General features: G+C 39.7%; 1 protein-coding gene across 1 annotated transcript in view; it reads right to left on the bottom strand.

The window, feature by feature from the left end:
* Window positions 1-850: 850 nt before the first annotated feature.
* Window positions 851-25,435, bottom strand: part of LOC139115072 (DNA mismatch repair protein Msh6-like) — a 118,552-nt gene continuing 93,967 nt past the window's right edge. The window contains 7 exon segments of the mRNA XM_070676949.1: window positions 851-1,165; window positions 3,527-3,661; window positions 6,528-6,682; window positions 8,420-8,509; window positions 8,810-9,023; window positions 11,759-11,857; window positions 13,394-13,526. Coding sequence (XP_070533050.1) covers window positions 1,037-1,165; window positions 3,527-3,661; window positions 6,528-6,682; window positions 8,420-8,509; window positions 8,810-9,023; window positions 11,759-11,857; window positions 13,394-13,526 — 955 coding nt within the window. The 3' untranslated portion in view covers window positions 851-1,036.

Below are 25,435 nucleotides of genomic sequence, written 5' to 3'. Positions count from 1 at the left end.
TTTCTGGGGTGAATGTGCATAGAATGTGCATTGTTTTTTAGATGGAAACGTCCCCTAATGCTTGTTATCTAAGTAGTGAACATAATCCATTGTATTTCAACACTCTCCTGAAATCATGTACGATATAAGACACAAATCTAATTCTTAAGCTATCTCTACTTAAATATCTGGATTCTTCTTTTTAATTTCATAATAGGGAACATTATACTGAGCAATCACACTGAGATGTATGTGATGCCAAATTTCACCCTTTCATCCCTATTTCTGTATAGTGTATTAATATATCTATACTATTGAAGGCACAGGCAGGAAACCAGAGTGTACTGGTCAAAGGGTCAATCAGTACATCTGGCAGTGTCTCTGACCCATATATCTCATGATATGTGAACCAATAAACTATATCTGAATCTATGCAACAAACAGTTCAAATCTTGGTATCAACAAAACATGGTATTTTAAAGTTTTCAAAAAAGATTTCTATCTCTCTGATTACAGAATGATCATTGTCCCTTGAAGATTTATTTATTTATTACTTATTTTATTTATTAAACCTTGTTTAACGAGGGTAGCCTGGTAAGCTTCAGTAGAGATGCTTATCTTCCCCAGGGCCCATTTCATTCCTACCTCCATCTTGTCAACTTTTATCTATTATTTATCAAATGCACATTTTATGTCTGTCTTCATCTGTTTGTAAAGTTAACAAATCATCAGCAGCTTTGTAACTTAAACTTTCACTGATAAAGTTAGACTTAGCGTGGAATATTAAAATGTGACTGTGGTCCATCATTTGCTGTGTTTTCTGTTTGAAAAAGACACATAATAATGGACACACCAAATATCGTTATCTGTACACTGCTTTTTGATTCATCCCTGGGGAGACTCTGAATCTGAAAAAATTTTGAGTACAGATTATTTGATAACTTTCTTTGGAGTAATGACAAAAACAATCTTTTAGCTTCCAAGCTTTTGTTATATATCTGTACTCATTTGAAATACCGGTTATCAGATAATTGAAAAGAGTGCTTTCAAAAGTTGCTTAAGCAAGTATGGAATGTAATTTCTCTTTTTCAGTTGACTTATCCAATGTTGACAACATTTTGAAAAGCTTTAGTCTTTCAAGAGATGCTTCAAACTGCCGGGCCTTTGCTTGACCTTTGCGAATGATCTGAAAGGAAAACAATACATAGACATGTATGAATGAAGAAACCATGAAATTTGAACAGGTCAAACTGAAAAGAGAGAAATGAGATTTCCAGTACCTTATTTGCCACAACATTGTGCAATCATACACATCAATCAGAGTGAATTGTCAGATAGATGTCAGTGTGTAAAGCTAAGTCTACAATTGATCACTTGTGCACAGTGAGATAAGTCACATGCTCAGTGAGATACGTCACATGCACAGTGAGATTAGTCACATGCTCAGTGAGATAAGTCACATGCACAGTGAGATAAGTCACATGCTCAGTGAGATAAGTCACATGCTCAGTGAGATACGTCACATGCTCAGTGAGATACGTCACATGCACAGTGAGATAAGTCATATGCACAGTGAGATTAGTCATATGCACAGTGAGATTAATCAATTAATCACAATATTTGTAATATGCATAAAGAAATTTGTCCCATCTTTGGAAGATCTATTATGCATATCATTTTCATCTTGGTATCTGTCACATGCATTAAGACTACATTACATAAATGCATGATGAGATCTATAAGATACACACTTGATCTGTCACAGCACCAGAGGCCTAGTGAAAAGTCATTGACAATGACATAGTCCCCACTTGAAATAGGGGAGTATTAGTCTTGATGGGGCAGGTAAATGTGGTCTTTAAGAAGTATCACTGGAGTGTATATGTTAAGATCTATGGGCACATAGGTCTATGTTGTTTTTCCCAATTTGAAACACATGAGGCATGTCTAATTATGGTTCTAAATCGGGAAAATAGATCAGACCTCTAGCTGTATTGGCCAGCCAAGAAATACATATGTGGATAATAAATGATGTACAAGATGTGACATCTAAGGTCTAATATCCTATCAAAATTGGAGGGTATAGAACTTGTGGTTACTGAGTTATGCATATATATGTATAATCAAGGTAACAAGTCATCAAGGTCACGTGACATTTTGAAAAAAAATATATATTGCTAGTTAATCCCTATATGCCAAAAATCAGACATCTAGCTCGATTTCGCTTGCCCAGAATTAGATATGTGCATAATCAATGAGGTAAAGCGTTGTTGTCATAAGGTCGCCCATCCTACTAAATATAAAGGACATAGCACTTGTGGTTACTTATTTATTGACAAAAACGTATATTTTAGGTAAAAGGTCATAGAGGTCACATGACATTTGATCAAAAATTTTCTATTCTATAGTTATCCCTATATACGAAAAATCAGACATCCAGCTCTATGGGCTTGCTCAGAATTAGATATGCGCATAATTAATGAGGTACAGTATGAGGCATCATAAGGTCTCCCATCATACCAAATATGAAGGGTGTAGCACTTGTGGTTACTGAGTTATGGACAAATATGTATATTTAGGTCAAAGGTCATTGAGGTCACGTGACATTTTGTCAAAAAATTGTATTGCTAGTTATCCCTATATACCAAAAATCAGACCTCTAGCTCTATTGGCTTGCTCAAAATTAGATATGTGCATAATTAATGAGGTACAATATGTGGCGTCATAAGGTGTCCCATCATACCATATATGAAGGGTGTAGCACTTGTGGTTACTGAGTTATGGACAAATATATATATTTGAGGTCAAAGGTCACCATGGTCACGTTACATTTTGTCAAAATATCTGAGATATCATTGTGAATGGAGGGACAAGACCCAATCTATAAGACCACTGGACTTCATCCGTGGGGCTAAAAACTGTGTCACTGCATCCTTTTTGCTATATGAATATGATGAGAAACTAAATTTTTATTTTCTTTGCCTTATACATGGGAGTCTATGGACTGCCTTATACATGGGAGTCTATGGACTGCCTTATACATGGGAGTCTATGGACTGCCTTATACATGGGAGTCTATGGACTGCCTTATACACGGGAGTCTATGGACTGCCTTATACATGGGAGTCTATGGACTGCCTTATACATGGGAGTCTATGGACTGCCTTATACATGGGAGTCTTTGGACTGCCTTATACATGGGAGTCTATGGACTGCCTTATACATGGGAGTCTATGGACTGCCTTATACATGGGAGTCTATGGACTGCCTTATACATGGGAGTCTATGGACAGCTGCCTTATACATGAGAGTCTATGGAGGTGGAAACTAAAAAGTCCTCTAACACGGCCAAATTTGATCGCATTGTGAAACAAATCGACGTGCATCTGTATGGGGTAGGGTACTATCCTTGTGCAAAGTTTGAAAGAAATTGACCAGGGCATGTCTGAGATATCTGCGTGAACGGACGGACGGACGGACATGACCCAATCTATAAGTCCCTCCGGACTTCGTCCGTGTGGACTAAAAACACCTTCACAAATCTTACCTCCTCTGGCAAATCAGCCAATCTTGCAGCATTAAAACCATAACTTTTTGGACAGGCTCCTTTGACAAATTTGTAAAGGAATGTAATAGTTTCTTGGCTTGGGTCATCTTCACATTCATTTTCCACCATACATGCCTACAACAGATACCACAAACTTGCTCAGAAAATGTCTTGCAATGTACAGATTTTACATAATGTATACAATATATCTTTCTTCTTAATGTATCTTTGGTGTGTGATATGCACAGAGAGATGGAACACCTGCACAGTGAGTGTGTGATATGCACAGAGAGATGGATCACCTGCACAGTGGGTGTGTGATATGCACAGAGAGATGGAACACCTGCACAGTGGGTGTGTGATATGCACAGAGAGATGGAACACCTGCACAGTGGGTGTGTGATATGCACAGAGAGATGGAACACCTGCACAGTGAGTGTGTGTGTGCACAGAGAGATGGATACACCTGCACAGTGGGTGTGTGATATGCACAGAGAGATGGAACACCTGCACAGTGGGTGTGTGATATGCACAGAGAGATGGATCACCTGCACAGTGAGTGTGTGATATGCACAGAGAGATGGATCACCTGCACAGTGGGTGTGTGATATGCACAGAGAGATGGATCACCTGCACAGTGAGTGTGTGATATGCACAGAGAGATGGATCACCTGCACAGTGAGTGTGTGATATGCACAGAGAGATGGAACACCTGCACAGTGAGTGTGTGATATGCACAAAGAGATGGATCACCTGCACAGTGGGTGTGTGATATGCACAAAGAGATGGATCACCTGCACAGTGGTGTGTGATATGCACAAAGAGATGGATCACCTGCTACAGTGGGTGTGTGATATGCACAGAGAGATGGAACACCTGCACAGTGAGTGTGTGATATGCACAGAGAGATGGATCACCTGCACAGTGAGTGTGTGATATGCACAGAGAGATGAATCACCTGCACAGTGGGTGTGTGATATGCACAGAGAGATGGAACACCTGCACAGTGGGTGTGTGATATGCACAGAGAGATGGATCACCTGCACAGTGAGTGTGTGATATGCACAGAGAGATGGATCACCTGCACAGTGACTGATATGTTATCAGTAGTGAAGGGTGAGATAAAAGGCAAAGGCCAAAAAAAATAGGTTTGTTTCTGGTCATTGACGTGTGGCAAAAATGATGCGGTGACGTGATGGTGACTGGAAACTGGACACCCAATTTGCAAATTACCCAGCTGCATTGCTGGCCATACAGTGAATTCACTTGGTAATTAGCGAGCAACTTTGTTAACTTGTCAGCGACATTGTTTTACATTTCAGTCAGCTGCAGACACTTTTTGCATGTAGGAGGCATGTTGCCACAAAGCTTATCTTGGTTTGAGTAATTCAGCATAGGGTTGGCTGCTTCTTGCTACATGGGATTCAAAACAAAGATGATAACATATCTGGAATAATATCATATAGTTGCACAAAAGTAAACCACTCAATAAAGATATTTCTTCAGGCTACAGTTGGTCTCATTGCCTTCTCTCTGAACTTCAATAAAATCTCCATCATGTTCATGAACTTCAATTGTTGTGTTGTGTTGTGAATGAGTGGTTTCTTTAAGATGATCAGTCAAAACACACTTCACAGTTGAAAGAAATTCCAAGACATTACTAGTGTTATTTCTTAACCCTTTGAACCCGGCTCCAATAAAAAATGTCCATATGATGTCATAGGTCACCAGGGAGGCCAGGGTGCAAAGGGTTAATCTCCATCTATGATACACTCGCAGCCACTTTACTGTTGGTTAAGCCAACTTGATGCGGTCAGAAATTCTGCTTTTATAATTATATAAAGACAAAACAGACCCTGCCAAGTGTTGTAAATGAGAGCTAACAATTGGCACCCTGTATTTTAAGAGAGAAACAAGATAGAACTTCCATTCATTACTGTGAAGCCTCTACTCAATACTTAGTTTATTGAAGCAACACACTTTTATGAGATCACTGCTACAGTGTGACAGGCAAACTTGTGTGTCCTCCCCAGACAGTGTGTCTGGGGAAATTGAAAACAACTTCATTGATTTTTCATATAACTAACAAGACACTGTGATAAGGTCAAAATATGTACAAGAAAATTCTACATCAGGACGTAAACAAAAATTTAAAATTAAAACTTAGCGACGCATCTGAGAAAACATCGATCGATTTTGTGCAAGAACTTTTAATGGTAACCTGTATATTTATGAGTGGGAAAATGTAGCCTTACATTAGCTTAGTATGTCATCAGAAAATGATAATAAGTTTATCATGGAAAACAGTTATGTTTCCCGCATTTTCAAATAGACACGCAAGTCTGGAATGTTCGGGTGCTTTCGGGCGCTTTGGCCGCACACCTATAAAGCGTTTGACGGCGCTCTGGACTGCAAAGGGTTAATGTTAATATACAATCATGATAAGATAGTGGACTAAATTTGGATTTTTGATTGGTTACATTTTAGTACACAGGCAAATTGTCACAATGACTTGTTGAAACAGTGATGGACCTATTACTAATAGGTTCTTATATAATCCATATATCAACAAGTACTTGTGCCCACAATTACAATTATTATTACCCTGGTCACTGGACCTAATTTGATGCCACTCAACTCCATGGGGAGCAAACAACAGCTCAACAGCCAATCAGTGCAGCAGAGCTAAACGCACTCATTACAACCACTGTCCTACCAGGTACCATAACTCCTGGGTGGGGAGAAGCAATTAGGAATAAAGTGCCTTGCTCACGGACACAACACCATGGCCATGCCTGGGCTCGAACTCACCATCCTGTGATCATGGGTCCACTGCTCTAACCACTTTCCCATGATGCCCCTCACTTTAAAATTTGCCAGGCCCATAGCTATGCAAGTCTCATACTTATGACCAATATTTTACGGTTTTTCAAGGAATGCTGTTTTCAACTCTGATAATAAAATGAAAGAAACTGATCAAGAATGCTAGCGCATTACTTACCATGTGCCCTAGCCGTATATTTGAATCATGGGAAAATTCTTCCACAAGAGAATGATAATGAGTTGAGAACAAGGTACGGCATTGGATAGTTTCAGATATCTCCTTGACAACGGCACATGCAATGGCTGTGCCATCAAATGTAGCAGTCCCTCGACCTGCAAGACATTTCAAAAATATACTCATAAATTCAACAGGTTATGATAAAAATTTCAAAATACTGAAATGAACCTATCAATTCACTTGATAATAACAAAAGTGTCACAACATTAAAATAAATTTATCCAATAATGATAAAAATTTCAAACTGCAAAGTACTGGCTGTGATAATGAAAGTTTTGGTGGTACAAAAACGCTCTTTTCAGTTTGTGAAATCATGGGAATGCTAACTTTGCCTTGACAATTGTACTTTTCATATGTACAACTTGACAGTACTTTGCACTTTGTTTGCATTGACTTAAAACTTCATGAAACAATTTTATAGTACTGTAAATTTTCCAAATTTTAGCAAATTTTATGAATTTCTCTGTAATTTTTTTGGTCAATTTTGGACTAGATGGACATTACTTTTCATTGGCTACAATTGGTTACATTTTATACAGGAGACAAAAGTCAACTTTGGCACTCAAAGGGTTAATTTCATTTGATTTCATTCAAAGTTCGATCGATTTATTGCCCAGTAGTAAAGATCATAGACACTGTTTGACCCACACAGTATTTCTCCAAGAGAAAGATATGTCAATCATTGGTCAGTGTTTCTGTTCACGTAAAATCCTGTGTATTTTATGCAAAATTGTTTTCAAATACCTAAAATAGATCACGTCTGCATAAACTAATATGCATTGAGAAATGTCACTCCCATAACATGGATGTACTTGGCCGGCACTACATTGCCTGAATGTGGTTCAATACAGGAAAAAAATAGAACTTATGCATCTGCTTCGCGCAAGTGACATTTATCACGATATTGCAACATTTTAAACTTGAGCCGACCATAACTCATCATGCAACATTATATTTCATCATCACAAAGCGTCATATTGACTCTACAGAGGCCAAAAAAATTCACAAATCCATCGAGTCTTCATTGTTGGTAACACAATATAGTTAATGGTCATAATACCAAGTTGCATATTATTTGGATAGAGTTTAAAGGTGACAATTTAGACTCTGTTGGCTGGCATTCTTGAGCTCCAACTGGACTTTGACCATCATCTGCTTTTTTTTGCCCCTTTAAATACATTAAGCCGTAGTAAGGAAGTATTTTCTTTGATCATGAAGTCATTACGTTGCTCAAAGAACATTTATGAGTAAGGTATCACGACATGGAAAGTGCAAGTGCTATGGCCGGTACGGGTCAGGTCAGTGACGTTTTATATTGAAGCCCAAAGGCTGTTGTCTTAGTCAATAGAGCATGTGCATCAAAGAAAAATTCCCCAACCCCCCCAAATACTGTAGATAGAATTTTTACAAGACTTGGTGCTAGTGACAACTCTTTTCAGATACCGATTCCTAGCATTTTACGCAAATAAAAATGCACTTGTGTACAATCATACATAAGTTTTGAAATCATAATGGAAATGCTGATTTGGTATTGTATTTTGGAGTAAAATGAATGCGACAGGACAAGGGAATCATTGTATGATATCATGTAAGTACTGAGGGATGTAGAGTATTGGTCATTTTTACATGATCACTTCAAAATGACTTTTTGACTCAGTTTTGATGAGTTTTCAAAAAAAATACACTGACCAATAGAGAGGAATTGGGTTGGTAAGTTTGTTAGCATTTACTTACCAATAGTGAGGAATTGGGTTGGTAAGTTTGATACAAAGTTAGTAACCAATACAATAGTGAGAAATCAGACTGGCAAGTTTGAATAGAAAGTCACTTACCAAGTTCATCCATCAAAACCAATGAATGAATTGTTGCATGTTGTAATATTGCTGATGTTTCACTCAGCTCCACATAGAAAGTGCTCTCACCTGTCAGCATAATTACAAAATCAGATCATTATACATCATGTATAAATTATATTTATTGTTGCTTGTAAATCACATGAAAATTAAAAAAAGCATATTACATCTGTTACTAAAGATCTGTTACTAAAGAGGCAGTTTAATGCTTTCACAGAATATGACAACAATACTTGTGGTTTTAAATATGAATATCCATGGATATTAATTTTAAATGATTGCAAAATGTTGACTTCTCTGTTCATTTGTTTCTTTAAATGACATTACCTTATTACAAAATGTTCATTTTATCAAAATATGTGATTTTACCTGACATAATTCTGTCACTAGCACCAAGTCTTGTAAAAATTCTATCAACGGGAGTCATTTTGCAGAACTCTGCCGGCACATAGCACCCTAGCTGTGCTAGTATTACCACCAACCCAACCTGACGCATCAGGGTTGATTTGCCACCCATGTTTGGACCAGTTACCAGGACACAACTACTCTTATCATCAACAACAACATCATCTTCATCTGTCTCCTAATATGATAGTAAATTGGTATTTGAATTAATGATAACAATATTAATGCTAATAATCATGTAGCCATGCACATGTCACTCAATCCTGGTGACCTTCACTGTAAAATATCAGCTGTGATAGTTTACCTAAAACGTCATTTTTGCAGTGTCCTAGAACAACATTTAGTAATTTGTGAGTAAACAAAGAAAATGGTGGCCAGTCTCTGCCTAAGATGGTTGGTGTGAGAGAAAATATCTGAACAGCTTACAGGACAACGGGATATTTTTGGTGCCAAATCCAGGAATAATAAGTCATCATATCATCATAGTCATCAATGGGGAAGTCCCAGGTGAATCTTGTAATGTTACCATACAGTAGTTCAATTGAAGTTCTTGTCATATTTTGTACACGCTCCAACAAATATTCCAGTTTGCAGAGAATGTTCTACTTTTAGACAGGTAACAAGCATCTGGAGTGACAGAGAGACTTAGCACATGATATCTGTTGGCATAGTACTTGATTCTCAACAATGTACACAAAACAAGTCATTGACAATGACATAGTCCCTACTTGTAATAGGAGTATCAGTCTTGCTGGGGCAGGGAAATGTGGTCATTAAGAAGTATCACTGGAGTGTATATGTTCAGATCTATGGGCACATAGGCTTATGTCATTTTTCCCAATTTATAACAAGAGGCATGTCTAAGTTATGGTTCTAAATCGGGGAAAAAGATCAGACCTCTATCTGTATTGGCCAGCCAAGAAATACATATGTGCATAATAAATGAGGTACAAGATGTGACATCTTAAGGTCTAATATCCTATCAAAATTGAAGCGTATAGAACTTGTGGTTACTGAGTTATGAATATATATGTATAATCAAGGTCAAAGGTCATCAAGGTCACATGACATTTTCAAAAAAATATTGTATTGCTAATTAATCCATATATACCAAAATTCAGACCTCCAGCTCTATTGGCTTGCCCAGAATTAGATATGTGCATAATTAATGAGGTAAAGCGTGTGTTGTCATAAGGTCTCCCATCCTACTAAATATAAAGGACATAGCACTTGTGGTTACTTATTTATTGACATAAACGTATATTTAAGGTAAAAGGTTATTGAGGTCACATGACATTTTGTCAAAAAATTTCTATCCTATAGTTATCCCTATATACCAAAAAATCAGACATCCAGCTCTATTGGCTTGCTCAGAATTAGATATGTGCATAATTAATGAGGTACAATATGTGGCGTCATAAGGTGTCCCATCATACCAAATATGAAGGGTGTAGCACTTGTGGTTACTGAGTTATGGACAAATATGTATATTTGAGGTCAAAGGTCATTGGGGTCACGTGACATTTTGTCAAAAAAATGGTATACCAAAAATCAGACCTCTAGCTATATTGGCTCGCTCAAAATTAGATATGCACATAATTAATCAGGTACAATATGTGGCGTCATAAGGTGTCCAATCATACCATATATGAAAGGTTTGGCACTTGTGGTTACTGAGTTATGGACAAATATGTTTATTTCAAGTCAAAGGTCACCAAGGTCACGTGACATTTTGTCAAAAAAATTGTATTGCTACGTTATCCCTATATACCAAAAATCAGACCTCTAGCTCTATTGGCTCGCTGAAAATTAGATATGTGCATAATTAATGAGGTACAATATGTGGCGTCATAAGGTGTCCCATCATACCAAATATGAAGGGTGTAGCACTTGTGGTTACTGAGTTATGGACAAATATGTATATTTGAGGTCAAAGGTCATTGAGGTCACGTGACATTTTGTCAAAAAAAATTGTATTGCTAAGTTATCCCTATATACCAAAAATCAGACCTCTAGCTATATTGGCTCGCTCAAAATTAGATATGTGCATAATTAATGAGGTACAATATGTGGCGTCATAAGGTGTCCCACCATACCAAATATGAAAGGTTTGGCACTTGTGGTTACTGAGTTGTGGACAAATATGTATATTTGAGGTCAAAGGTCACCAAGGTCACATGACATTTTGTCAAAGTGTCTGAGATATCTGCATGAACGGATGGACTCACTGACGGACATGTCCCAATCTATAAGCCCCCTGGACTTTATTTGTGGGGACTAAAAACTGTGTCACTGCATCCTTTTTGCAATATGAATACGATGAGAAACTAAATTTTTATTTTTCTTGGCCTTATACATGGGAGTCTATGGATAGCTGCCTTATACATGCGAGTCTATGGAGATGTAAACTAAAAAGTCCTCTAACACGGCCAAATTTGATCGCATTGTGAAATAAATCGACGTGCAGCTGTATGAGGTAGGGTACTATTCTTTTGCAAAGTTTGAAAGAAATTGACCTGGGCATCTCTGAGATATCTGCGTGAACGGACGGACGGACGGACGGACGGACATGACCAAACCTATAAGTCCCCCCCGGACGGTGTCCGTGGGGACTAAAAATGACTGTTGCTCTCTGCCCTGAATGATAAAATATTGAAACACTGAAAAAAGCTTCAATCATTTTCTCATCAAAATGAAACAAAATAGCAGACAAAGCATATTATGTGTGTGCATGTATTAAAGTTAGGAAGCTGTTTTTATGAGACTTTCAAAGAGTTATATCAGTCAGTTAATTTTTGCATAGTTGCTGTATGCAGTCATTAAAAGCACATTATACAACGTAATTACAATTTATAAATTGTGAGTGTTTATTGAGCTTTCATAAAAGGTATTGAATATATAAATAATACTTACACTTTTACAGCCAATGTATGTATCATTTGGAATAAAATCACCTCCACTGTAAGTCCTAACGATGCAAGGATGTCTTGCATTGCCAATTGAGATAAATGGCTGAAAAAGAAAATGTCATTATAGAAATAAACTGCTGTGTTAGCACTGCCATTGGCCAAGTTCACCAATGTGAATTGAAATCTGAAGTGGTGACACAGTATGTCTATCTTGCCATAGTGGTGAAGACAAATTTTTATGACAACAAAGTGGTAAAATAAGGGTAAAATAACGGTTCTTTTTCATCATTTGTACAATCTAGCTTCACTAACTGAAATCAGATCTGGATCACTAAAACTGCATTTATTTCTCCATTCACTCATCTAGTCTAGTTTGTACTGCTTTTTCGGACATCCACAATTACCCCTAGTCTTATGAGAATGATGACCAATTATAAATAGCTAGCAGATGTATACAGGTCATGATGGTGGAAAAAAGGAACATTGTCTTGGGTTGAGATGCAGTTCTTGGCTAATTCCTTCTATTTGGATGGAAATTGCTTATTTTAGGAGGATTCACACTGGGAAATGCCAAGTGGAAAAATACCGTCAAGGACACTGTGCTCACAAAAAGAATGACAAAAGCAAGAAAGGTCTGCAACTTAGGTACTGGAGGTCAACTTTAGGAACATGCGTGTCAACTTCTATAGCAATGGGACAAGCAGATCCTACTAGTAAATGTCAATTAAAAAAATCAGCCAGAGAAGGTTTAACAAAAAGAAGAAGTGGGAGAGTGGGGAAAAATAACGTACAAAGGATCAGGTAAAAAAATTAATGCTACCTCATCAATCTTCTAGAACCCCCTCCCCAAGATATCAAATGTTTCACCCATTGGTATTGATCATGTTTTTATTTATAAAGAGCTACAATGGCCAGATGGCAGAAAATGTATTTACAACCTTGGGGATTTTCCAAGTAATGTTATCTGTGTTATCATTCAAATGTAAACAGCACTTAAACAAGAACTTCCAGGACCGTGGGAGCACAAATAGAGGGATTGCTGATGACGCAGCTATTTGCATACACTGAGCGGGAGTTTGTGAATTCTCATAGCATTGCTTTGAAGGTATGATAAATTTGAATAATTGTGATGGGCACTTTCTTACATATGCAAAGAGGGGTCAAATGGTCATACAGGGAACGCATGAAGGTCAACCAATAAGTAACCTTATAAATGCAAGTGATTTTTTGTACTATTTTTGTTTTGTTCTGTTGTTGTTAAAAGAAATCAGCCGTGCTATTTTTGAGGAGAAAGCTTGGAAAGTGGAGATGACAGCCATCACAACTGCTGCCTGACAATAGACGACAATGGACACCCTCGCATCTGATAAGCTCAAGGACACAGACAGTGGAGCTAAAAGCAAAAATATGAAGTTGAAGAATGTTGAAAAATTCCAGAAAGTAGGGCAGACGGTAACTTCTGCAGTGATTAAAATCATACATTTTTCATTTTAATCACTTGTTTTTAACATGTGACGTTGCTCAATCTACATTCTTAACAAATATTCAAATTTCTGTTTGCTTTTTATTGAAGCTAATATTGCAGTGAAGTACCAACAACCAAATTAGGTACAGAATGGACAAGTAGCTGGAGCCTTACCTTTTGATCACCAGAGGGCGCTACCAATTCAGGACGACACATATCACATTCTCCTGACTGACTATAGTGTGTAAGTGACAATAATACATCCAACACAGACAGGCATTGAACTGCTGTATCCCAGTCCTTGTAGCTTTATGAAAAAAACAATAAAATTTGACATCAATCATGGCAAGCATAAGTCATGTCATGTTGAACTTGTTGACTTTTTGCTTTTCAGATTTACTCAGACTGTCCCCTTTTTCTGAAACTCAACATTCTTGACATTAACAAGCAAAGTAAATTACATACTTGCTCACTAATTTTTGACTTAAGGAAAAATTGCTTTGTTCATGAATATCACTACCTTGACAAATTGCCCAACAATTACCCAACATGGTTTGCAAGGAACAAATTCTACATCCCCAAAGTAAATCAACACAGTTTCAAATACGCTGCAACCAAGCATTGGAATTCGCTACCAGAGTCATTGAAAAAAAATATGAACTGAAAGTGCTCACGTGTTTCTAATTTGCCTTTATGTGCAAATTTGAACCTGCTACATGTTTGCAATCTCATTGAAAGTGTTATGATCAACATAATGAGCAAAAATTCACCACAGATCAATGCTAAAGGTCATTTAGTATTCAAACATGTAATTAGCTGAAATAAAAATAATTAATTTCTTTGAGTACTGTCATTGTATCACCACTTAATATACCTTTGGTCAAGTCCTTCAAGCTATATATGCCAAACTGTGAAAGCTTATTAGCTATGCAAATTATGAATTAGCTGACATGAAAATGCGAAATGACTTTCAATACTGTTGTAACCTGGTATAATGATCAATGAACACATCACTTTTATCAAGTAAATCCCAGTATATATCCCTAATTAGGAAAGTTCATTAAATATGCAAATTAGGAATTGGCTGAAGCAAAAATGCTTAACAAATTTCAATAACATAGTGTCTTAAATATATGTAGCAAGATTCATCAACTTTGCTTGAGTCAATATCCCTAATTAGAAATGTTCATTACAAATGCAAATAAGGAATTGGCTGAAATAAAACTAGTTAGTGACTTTCAATAATGTTATATCATAGTATCTTCAATGTTCATTATGCTACCGTTTGGGCCAATCAGGTGGCAGCATTTAGGTCCTTGACAAACAAAAAGGCTTCCAGCAATACAAATTTCGGATACTCAACTTAACGCTTTGAGACGAAAAATTTCATTGTGGCCAAATTTTCCCGCACACTGAAAATGATCTTAGAACCCTTGGCTTGCAAATGGACCGCATGGTTTTGATTTCTACCATTGTTTTCAGGAGTTAGAGGCAAACTAAAAGGGCGCAGTACAGAGAAAGATATAGATTTGCATTGCCATGGCTCCCAATCCTGGAAAAACCTCTCCGATAAGCAATGAAGTCAACTAAAAACGACAACAGAGTTTAAATATGGGTTCGGACTGCAGGCGGGCGAAGATTGCATTATAGGCGCGCCAACCCAATCTCACTGCATGGACATCACATTTACGAAATCGAAGTCCAAAGTCAACTACGTCCATGTTCGAATAAGAGAGGTTTTCCATCACACGGGAGCGTATCGCCACAAATTTTGCACAGATAGCATTGCACTGGCATTGAAAAAAGGTACATGGAACGCGGGCAGTTTCCCTCGCTATCGATAGGAAATGCATTGAGCGAGACACACTTCCGGGTTCGTAAAAAACGAGGATCCCATTTACAGGGCGCTCAAATATAACTATTTGCTGTGATACATAGCAGAGGCGTATATGTTTGTGATGCTGAGAACAAAATGCGACAAAACAGACTTCTGAAGGTAGCTCGCTTGGGGAACAGGTCATCCCGACCCCTGTCCGCTTCGACCCCTGTAATTCACACTGGTTTTGGTCACCTCGTACCAAGTCATTTTGACTCCGTCACACTTTTCCCGTTATGTGATATATTACTGAATATTTAACGCAACTTTGCTAGAGAGAATTGATGGTGTTTCTGTGATAGAACTGTTTGCTTCGAAGTGATAATTTGGCTGAATATGTTTCACCACGGCCTAGTGCCTTCATGTCCACGGAGACGATTCAACATGTTCCACGACAAAGCCAAGACAAAAATTTAAAATATCAATGAAATAGCTTCACAAAGGCTGAAATACGCGATACTTGATGAAGTATGCATTAAGTTTGTGAAATGAAATCAAAATTGACAACACAAGTGTTTGTCTCGGGTAATACGACTTGAACTATTCTCTAGACTGTTTTTTCCGTACAGTGCAGTATTTGTCAGTGACAAATCTTTGAAATACATTTGGTGTGATGAGCTGGAAATTTGATTAATATCAAGTTAATGTACATAAATATTCCGTTATTTACTGGGGCACGTCCCTTTGCAGAGTTTCTGTATCCCCTTCATATTATCATAAAATGGTCACCACGTCTAACCATAACACAAATTGTAAATCGTACACATACCAAAGCCTTTCCCGGATGTTTCACGAACAACCTCGCCTTTTTAATCTGACACAGTTAGAACTAAACATGGGGCCCGGGGGCACCGACGTCCTTTGTACCTCCTTACTGTTTATTAATTGCCATAAATGTGAAATTTGGCAAAAAGTCAAATTGTTTTGACATAAATGAAAGTTATTTGAACTGGTTGGTTACCGCTCCAGCATAAGTTCAAGTGTGGATTCTAAGTATCAACAACCTTGATATGAACCATTGACTAAAAACATTTGCTTGTTACACTCACCACACTTGTACTTAGTATTTGGAGTGTACACCTATCTACAATACAATGATAAAAAGTTTGGACTCTGTAGGTCAACAGTGCATCTTTAATGTATGAGACTAAATAAGCTTACCCTCAAGTATGTATAGGCCAAAAACAATATTTAATTTTGAATTATGTAGTGCAGGGAAGGACATACAATATGGTGAAAAGCAAACTAAATATAAAAACTGAATATACAATTATATGGAAATGTTGTTTTACAGTCATGAGTATCTGGTGTGTGCCGAGAGACAAATATTAAAATTGGACAGTATCATCCTGACCACAGTTTGTCTGACTGGTTGTTTCCTTCTGATTTTCTGACACGGTGATAGGTAAACATTTTGTTCATAGTAGAACTGAGTTTTACATGTAAGATAACTTTCTCGTAAACTGTAAATTCTGGCTTCTGGCAGCTCAAACGTCGCAATACTACATTTTTTGATATGATATGGAGTGATTTGCACACATGCAGTGACAGTCGATATATTCATAGTATGAGAGTCTACTGTACATTAAAGCATAGTGATGTTGACAACTACATGCATGCCAGTGCACGATTTCAAAGTAGCCAGGAGGAAATTCTAATGGTCTTTTAGTGGAAATATAGGTATTAAACGACAGTGAAACAAACAACATTAGTTATCGTGACCTTGCTAAAGTGCAATCTCGGATCATGTATGATCTGATGATCATGCCAAATTACCATGTCGGATTTAGCCCTGCGTACGATGCTGTGTGTTCCGCTACAGCTATTCGCCCCGCTCACCACAGCCCTGCAAAGACCCGTACGTAGGGTCGGTGACTTCAAATCCACTTTGGGACTTGACGTAAAAAGCCAAATTACTGCCGAAATTCAGCGTTCTTGGGCCCAAGTCGTATCCCTGCCCACCTCAGCTACTCGATCGCTTCCAAAAATGCCAGTCTTTTATTCACTTTTCGTAAATAACCGTCGATGTCGGCAACTCTCTCGCTAGCCCTGCGTACGTACGCAGTGTACGCAGTGCATTCCCTGTGTGCGTTCCTAACACACAGCATCGTACGCAGGGCTAGCGAGAGAGTTGCCGACATCGACGGTTATTAAGTAAAAGATGATGTCAAAATCAATGCACAACTGTCGAAATTACCCAAAATAAGCAACAGAAAACTAAAAGTTATCGCTGTGTCGAAAGGACAGTATATCAACATAAAAAGACGCTAGTTTGTTATGACATGGAGGCCAGAGGTAGAAAGAAGGACAGAGCATTCCCTCGCTCTCACCCAGCTATTAGTACGGGCCGCCGGTGGGATTGCCTCGCTATTAAAAGCAATGGATTCGCCGGTACTGGGGAGTACGGAGGCCATCATTCTTCAGTCTATCGAAGGAGAGGTTCGTGCCAAAAAATACATGACAGCAATCAAATATACGCTAAAACCTTTAAAAACGTCAAAATCCGCAACTGACCGACAAACATGATCAGGTCTGGAACGTCGCTCGTATGCGATTATCAACGTCGCGCAAAATCGCGCATAGTCGCGATGTTTGCTCCCATATCCATTGCGCCGACCAAGATGGCGGCCTTCACACCGAAAGTAGGGGACGATCGTACGTCTGGTGAGTTTTTTGTAACACAATGTAAATTTATGTTGATTTTTTGTAAATTAAGATGAATTGCAACAAGTATTTGTATGAATTGCAACAAAGTATTTGTAATAAAATGTAGCTATTCAAAAATTAATGCAATTGTAGTGAAATGTGGGCTTTCGGCCGTTGGCGGCGCCCTCCTGCAACAGGTGCTGCGCCGCCGTTGTATTCATGGAATGCCAAGCCTCGCATGTACATTACGCATTTCCCCTCACCAACAGCAGAACGATATACACCGCTGAAGAGAGCAGACGTCCTTACGTAAAGCCTTCTGCGGACCACCCAGTACGACAAAGACTTGGTAAGTCCACCGAGTTTAATACACTGGGTAACACTATAATTGGCGCTGCGACTTTCCGAACCTTTGTGGGAAAAGGCGAGAAAACTTAGAGTTTTATTTCTCTAAGTAGAAGTCGGAGTACCTCACGGAAAAACTCGTGACGTGGCCTTCCACTTGAAAGTGATACGAGTAGAGTTACGTGGCGTATTCATAATTGAAAGTACGAGTATACGAGTAGGTAGAATACGCCAAAGTGCTTGGAAGTTTTACGAGTAGAGTTGGGACGCCCAAGTGCTTTTTTGATTTTCAACACTTGCCCCAAATAAATTAGCTGTAGCACAGTTTCTTCGGGTGAGAGACTTAGAAGCTAGTGGCGGCTAAGAGAAAATCAAGAACAAGCTTCCAGGTGTTGCAGTAAAGCTTGCGACGGAACAGGGGAAGGCAACGTTGCTGTAACTGTTTTAAGTAAGTTTCTTCATCTGGGTGTAAGTTCACATTCGCTCATTTTTGGGTGAAATAAATTGTTGGCGGGAAATTTTTGTGTGGTATTTCTGTGGTGGCAGCCAGATTTCCTCGCACCTTTTTCTTGCTGACAATAGCGAATTACGCGCACCACGTTTGCACTGCGCATTTTTGTGCGGTCAACGAAATATTCACCACCAGTTCGGAATTCTACCATTCAGTGGTGCAAAAATAGCGTAATAGGGGAACATTAACATCTCAAGTTCTTTTTTCATTCTGTGCTCACGAAACATCAATTAAAGACCGGTGACGCACAGTTCTTTGGTCATTTTAAGGGACATTTATTTTTCCCTTTTTGGTGTCTCGTTTCCATTCTTTAGAGACATCGTTTTTTTTGTATTTTCGTGTCTCGTTTCCATTCTTTCGAGACATCGTTTTTTGTATTTTCGTACAGTCTGTATTTTGGTGTCTCGTTTCCATTCTTTCGAGACATCGTTTTTTGTATTTTCGTACAGTCTGTATTTTCGTGTCTCGTTTCCATTCTTTCGAGACATCGTTTTTTGTATTTTTGTATTTTTGTGCCTCGTTTCCCGTTTTTGTTGTAAAACACCTTTTTTATTTTCGAGTTTCCAGACATTTTTTAAAAGGTCGTTTTTTTTTTAGGAACTGAATTTTTGTTGTGTTCCTACCTAGCTATTGTACATTTTATTGAATAAAGAAAGCACTTTCCGTCAATTTCCCTGCAAAGTCACGTAACGTTTTGCTGACATATTGTGGGAAATTTTAGTAACACTCCGACTGTATTACATTATTGTTACTCTGTATTTTATTGCGAGTAATTGTATTTTACAGTGCCAATTTTTATATATTACTCTGTATTTCATTGCGGGTAATATTTGAGTATTTTAAATCATCTTTCTTTATTACTCTGTACTGTACTGCGGGTAATAAACGTTTTTATTATTAGCACCAGTTCAACGATAGTACAACACAAGCTTTTGCCAGGCAATTATTGTTGGCATTACGCATATTTTTGTTTCTGTTGAAATAGAATACTGGTGTGTAATTTTAATAAAACAACACAAATCATTGCCAGGCAATTATTGTTGGCATTACGCATATTATTGCTTGTGTTGAAATAAAGTACTGTTCTGTAACTTTATATTTGGGAATTAAATATTGCATCTGGCGCAATCATGAAGATTGATCTAAACACCTGCACCGTTGAAGACCTGGAATACTTACCTGGTGTTGGAAGAAAGATTGCAAAGAAGATAGACAAATTGCGTCAGAAATACGGTAAGATCACATATGAAATGGTCTGCTCCATACTGAAGTTCACCCCTTCAGATAAATTTATGGAGATGGCTGTTTTCGAAACTAAACGGAAACACCAATCTTCACCACACGCCATAATCCCACCTACTCAGGGGGAATTGGACAGTGAATCCGAAGGGAGTATGAAAGACAGCATGGAAGAGTGGATGGATAGGGTAGATAAACTGACCCAACATCATGAAGCTACCCGAAGACGTACATGGCGGGAACTTCCACAGGTAGGTACCAGACCTTCCGAGAGGGAGAGTTGGCGAAAACGTTACGCAAGTCGGAGATGGCAAGAGAGGTCAGATTTCGGTGATTATCCACCAGACCATCGGGAGTTTCCAATGTCTCATCAGCCGACACCCGACCGATATCCTCCAACTACTGGAGAGTATTATGGGGGCTATGAGACAGAAGTACCAAGGGAGCCAGCATACTACCAGCGTCGTAGAAGGACAGATCGATATCCACCATCTATCCCCGTATCAGTGCCCAAGACTTTGGTATATGATGGGTCTGGTAATTGGCGGGCGTTTCAGCTGAAGTTCACCAAGTTTGCTGAGACGCAAGACCTGTCCTTCAGTGACTGCAAGAATTATCTGTGCTGGTGTCTGGATGGCAAGGCAAGTGATTATTACACCATGATCACCGAGCGCAATGAGGAGATCAGCTACCATGAACTGATAAAGAAGATGGAGAAGCGATTCGGTTCACGAGATCTTCCCGAATCGACCCAGCTTCAATTCGCCCAGTCAAGACAACATCCTGACGAAACTTTAGAAGAATGGGCAGGTAGGGTATATTCTCTTGCAGCACGTGCCTTCCGAGATTACAGTGACGCTACCTTGGAGCAACAGGCTGTAATGAAGTTTTGTCAAGGATGTTACGACCGTGAAGCAGGTGAGTCGGTAACCAACCAAAGACCTGCGAGCATCGAGACAGCCTTGGACAATATCAAATGGTACCAATACAACCATAGAGAAATATTTGGTGCCAGAACCAGCAGAAGAGAAGTGCGGTTTGTTAGTCCAGAGCCAGAAAGGACGAGGGACACTTATGAAGTGCGGTTAACATCCCGTTATGACCAAGAACGAAAGAGGTCACCTTCTCCAGAACAACGCATGAAGTTCCAAGCTAGTAAGATAGATGGAACAAGTGCAATGGAGGGGAGGATGTCACGCATGGAAAGCCAGATGTCTGCTATGAGTGCGACACTACAGACAGTAACGTCCCAATTAGCAGAACTAACAAAGGTGGTAAGTCAAAAACAAGCTCCTAGAAGCCGATCACCATCTCCAAGAAATCGAGGCTGCTATGGTTGCGGAGAATTTGGACATTTCAAAAGGGACTGCCCACACAAAGTCCAAAGAGGGCAGAAGCACCTGAGAAGAAAACATTGTCCAAGCCGTTAAACACCAAAGGGTCAAACCCGGAGGCCTGAGTTTGGCCCATAGCGATACCAAGGGCCTCAATGCTTCTAAGGAAGAAATAGTTTCACCGAAACAACACCACCTAGTGAGCTGGAAAAAGTCTGTGAGAAAAGTGTGTCACCAACCTCTACAGGGGTGACACCAGGTAATAAAGACAGACTAACAACTGAAGTACCTCCAAGCTCTGATGCAAGGGATGAAACCGAGCAAGCCAAGGAAGCAACAACAAATGTTGAACATCAAACTTCGGAAGCTTCACTGGCAGAGGCGAATTCCAAAGAGCAAGAGGTCATCCAAACTATTGAAGCAGATAACAAACCTACAGAAAAGGTTGTTATCAACTCAACGGACACAAGGGACAACACCGAACATGCCATGGAGGTAAGTGACACATTGAATAACGAACAAGCAAACTCACATGTTCCATTGGCAAACGAGCCAGAAGTTTCTTTCACCTCAACAGATAACAAGCCTGTACCAGAGGTTGTTATTAATCAATTGGTATCCAGTTCCATGTACAGCATTCCAGTGATGATCGAAGGACAACAGATCACAGCAATCATCGACACAGCCGCAGAAGTTACTATAATTTCTGACAAAGTGTACAACAATCTGGAAGATAAACCTCCGATACTCCGTCAAATCACCATGCAGACAGCTTGCAGACAGAAGACAATGACAGGAAATTTGGTAGGGCCAGTGAAAATACAACTGGGAGGCACCAGTTTCCAAGAAAAAATCTATGTCGCCCCTATCGGAGATGAGATGCTACTTGGAATTGATTTTCTACAAACCCAAGGAGCTACTATGAACATGGATACAAACTGGCTCCACATAGGTAAGGAAAATATATCCTTGACTTTTGGACATCCGGACAAGACTCTGAAAACTGCAAAGATTATGGTAAAGAAACGAACAGTTGTCCCACCACACTAAGTTGTCAGAATTCCCTGCACTGTGGGAATGTCAGACTACATTGTAGACCCAGTACCAAATTTGGGGGTTATGATGATGAGAACAATACATCCGGGGGAACAATCGCCAAAGGTTTGTTTACTTAACCCTACAGATCGGTATGTAGTTCTCAAAAAGAAGAATCCAATTGCATCAGCAGTTGAAGCCAGTGTGATCTCTGTCCAACAGTGTACAGGTAAGACACACACACAGGAAACTGAACAGGAAGTGGACCAAAGCCCTGAGCCAAGTGGTGGGCTACCCCCTCATCTAGAGGACCTGTTTGAAAAATCCTGTAAGAACCTACAAGAAAAGCAATGCCAACAGCTGAAGTCACTTCTACAGGAATACGCTGATGTTTTCGCCAAAGACGATTTTGACCTGGGAAACTTCACTGCAATCACTCACAGCATCGATACCAAAGATAACCAGCCAATCAAACAACGGATGCGAAGAACACCAATGCATTTTGCAGATGAAGAAGAGACCCATCTAAAGAAAATGTTGGATACTGGCGTAATAAAACCATCAACATCTGAATGGGCCTCTGCTCCAGTCTTGGTGCGAAAACGAGATGGAAGTGTACGTTGGTGCGTTGACTATAGGGCCTTGAACAACGTCACCGTGAAGGATGTCTTTCCCCTGCCGTTAGTAGAGGACTGTATGGATACTTTATCAGAATGCATATGGTTCTCCAAGCTGGACGCCAACTCCGCTTACTGGCAGGTACGTATCAATCCATTAGATGCAAATAAGACAGCTTTCACAACCAAATACGGCCTATATGAGTTCACCCGCATGCCATTTGGTTTATGCAATGCACCGGCAACATTCTCAAGAGTGATGAGCCTAGTTCTACATGGTCTCACCTGGGATATAGTGTTGGCATTTCTAGATGATATAATGGTACTAGGCACAAGCTTCGAACACCACCTAGAGAATCTTCGGAAAGTATTTGACCGCTTGCGACAATACCAGCTAAAGTTGAAGCCCCGAAAATGTGAAATCTTCTGCCAAGAGGTAAGCTTTTTGGGGAGGAAAGTCAGCAAGGGCAATATCTCTCTGGAAGATGAATCTATAAGGGTGATGGAAGACTGGCCTATACCCAAGAATACCAAAGAAGTGGAAAGATTCCTAGGCTTTTCAAACTACCATCGGGCCTTTATAAAGGATTATGCAAAGATGGCAGTACCTCTCTACAGTATAACAGGTAAGAAGCCATTCCAATGGGGAGAAGAACAACAGAAGGCATACATGGAGATCAAAGGGGCACTTGCCACTGCACCATTGCTGGCATTACCCAACACCAAAGATGTCTTCATCCTTGACACAGATGCCTCAGACTATGCAATTGGGGCAGAACTGTCACAGGTACAAAATGGTACAGAAAGAACAATCTCCTACGGAAGCTACGCCCTCACTCCAGAGCAGAGACGGTACTGCACTACTTGGAAGGAAGTACTAGCAGTCATTAGATTCACTAGACAGTTTCAGCATTATTTGCTTGGCAACCACTTCTTTGTAAGAACAGATCACCACAGTCCCCTTTGGTTTCTTCAGTTTAAGGAACCACAGGGCCAATTGGCACATTGGCTAGAAGAACTCAGCCAGTATAATATGACTGTACAACATAGACCGGGTACGAAACATGCCAATGCAGATGCCCTATCCAGAAAGGATTCCAGAGAACAATGCACATACTTCGAACACGGAGTAGCATTAGACGTCCTGCCATGTGGTGGATGTCATTATTGTACTAGAGCACATCAAAACTGGAGTTCCTTCATAGAGACTGTGGATGATGTCGTCCGATTACCAACTGGCAGTCCTAAAGGTAAGAATCCTAAAGCTCGGCTGGTAAGTGGGCTAGACGGATCTGGAGTACACAAAATACAAAGGCCAATCGGATACAGTACTCCAGTTACTGGGGCGGCCGAGAAAGGGACGACGAGGGATGAGAGGGACTGGCCTTGGGATCCAGGTGGCCTGTCCAACATCTCTACAAATAGTGGTACAGAGGCTTCACTTTTTAGTGTGCCGTATTCAAATTTAGAGATATGTGCTCTAAATAAGCCAGGGCCTACCATACGTGTAGTAACCAGAGCAGATTCAACAAAGCATGGTACTGCAATCCTGAGTTATACCAACGAAGACTACAGGGAGGCCCAAGAGGGTGACAAAACACTGGGAATCCTGATCGAGTGGCTTGAGAAGAAGAAAATCCCATCACAAGAAGACCTTAGACTTTCTAGCCCAGCCATAAAGAATTACTGGATAAACCGAGACCAATTCCTGATTGAAAATGGGGTGATATGGAGAAAGCCAGAGACCTGTGAAGGTACTAAATGTCTGGTAATTCCCAACACTCTGACGGAAGAGGTAATGCGGTTAAATCATGATATTCCTTCCGGTGGGCACCAAGGGATTAAACGAACCAAGGCCAGAATCAGGGAAAGATATTATTGGTATCGTATGTCTGCCGACATTCGTAGATATATTAACCAGTGTACGGCATGCAACCAAAGTAAGAAGCCACAAAGACACGCTAAACACAGGCTAACTCTGTATCATGCGGGTTCGCCAATGGAGCGTGTACACTTGGACTTCCTGGGACCACTTCCAAGGACCACACAAGGAAATGAGATATATCCTCATGATGGTGGACCAATTTACCAAATGGGTTGAATGCATACCTCTACCAACACAAACAGCTGAGGAGACTGCACAAGCAGCCATACGTGAGTTCTTTACAAGGTTTGGTTATCCGTTTGAAATCCATACAGACCAAGGCCGGAACTTTGAAAGTCAGCTGTTTACTGCAGTTTGTGACCTGCTCCACATACACAAAACCAGAACAACGGCATATCGTCCTTCAGCTAACGGGCAGGCAGAACGCCAGAACCGGACTCTGATGGATGCAGTACGATGTTATGTAGGTAAGTCACAAAAAGAGTGGGATAAATATTTATCACAAATAGCAGGTGCCTTACGAGCCTCAGTCAACCGTAACACAGGCTTTACACCAAACAGACTGATGCTTGGACGAGAAGTAAATCTACCAGCTGATCTTGTCTTCCGTCCCCCACCGAGACACCTGAACCCATCTCTAGAGAGGTATGTAGATGAGTTGGAAGAAGCTATGTGGAAAGCACATGAAGCAGCCCGGGAAACCTTGAAAACAACACAAGAACGCATGA

This window comes from Ptychodera flava, chromosome 17, assembly GCF_041260155.1.
Source record: "Ptychodera flava strain L36383 chromosome 17, AS_Pfla_20210202, whole genome shotgun sequence".
In the NCBI taxonomy this organism is placed as follows: domain Eukaryota; kingdom Metazoa; phylum Hemichordata; class Enteropneusta; family Ptychoderidae; genus Ptychodera; species Ptychodera flava.
The sequence above is the reverse complement of the archived record's forward strand: the minus strand, read 5'-3'. Positions and strand labels throughout refer to the sequence as shown.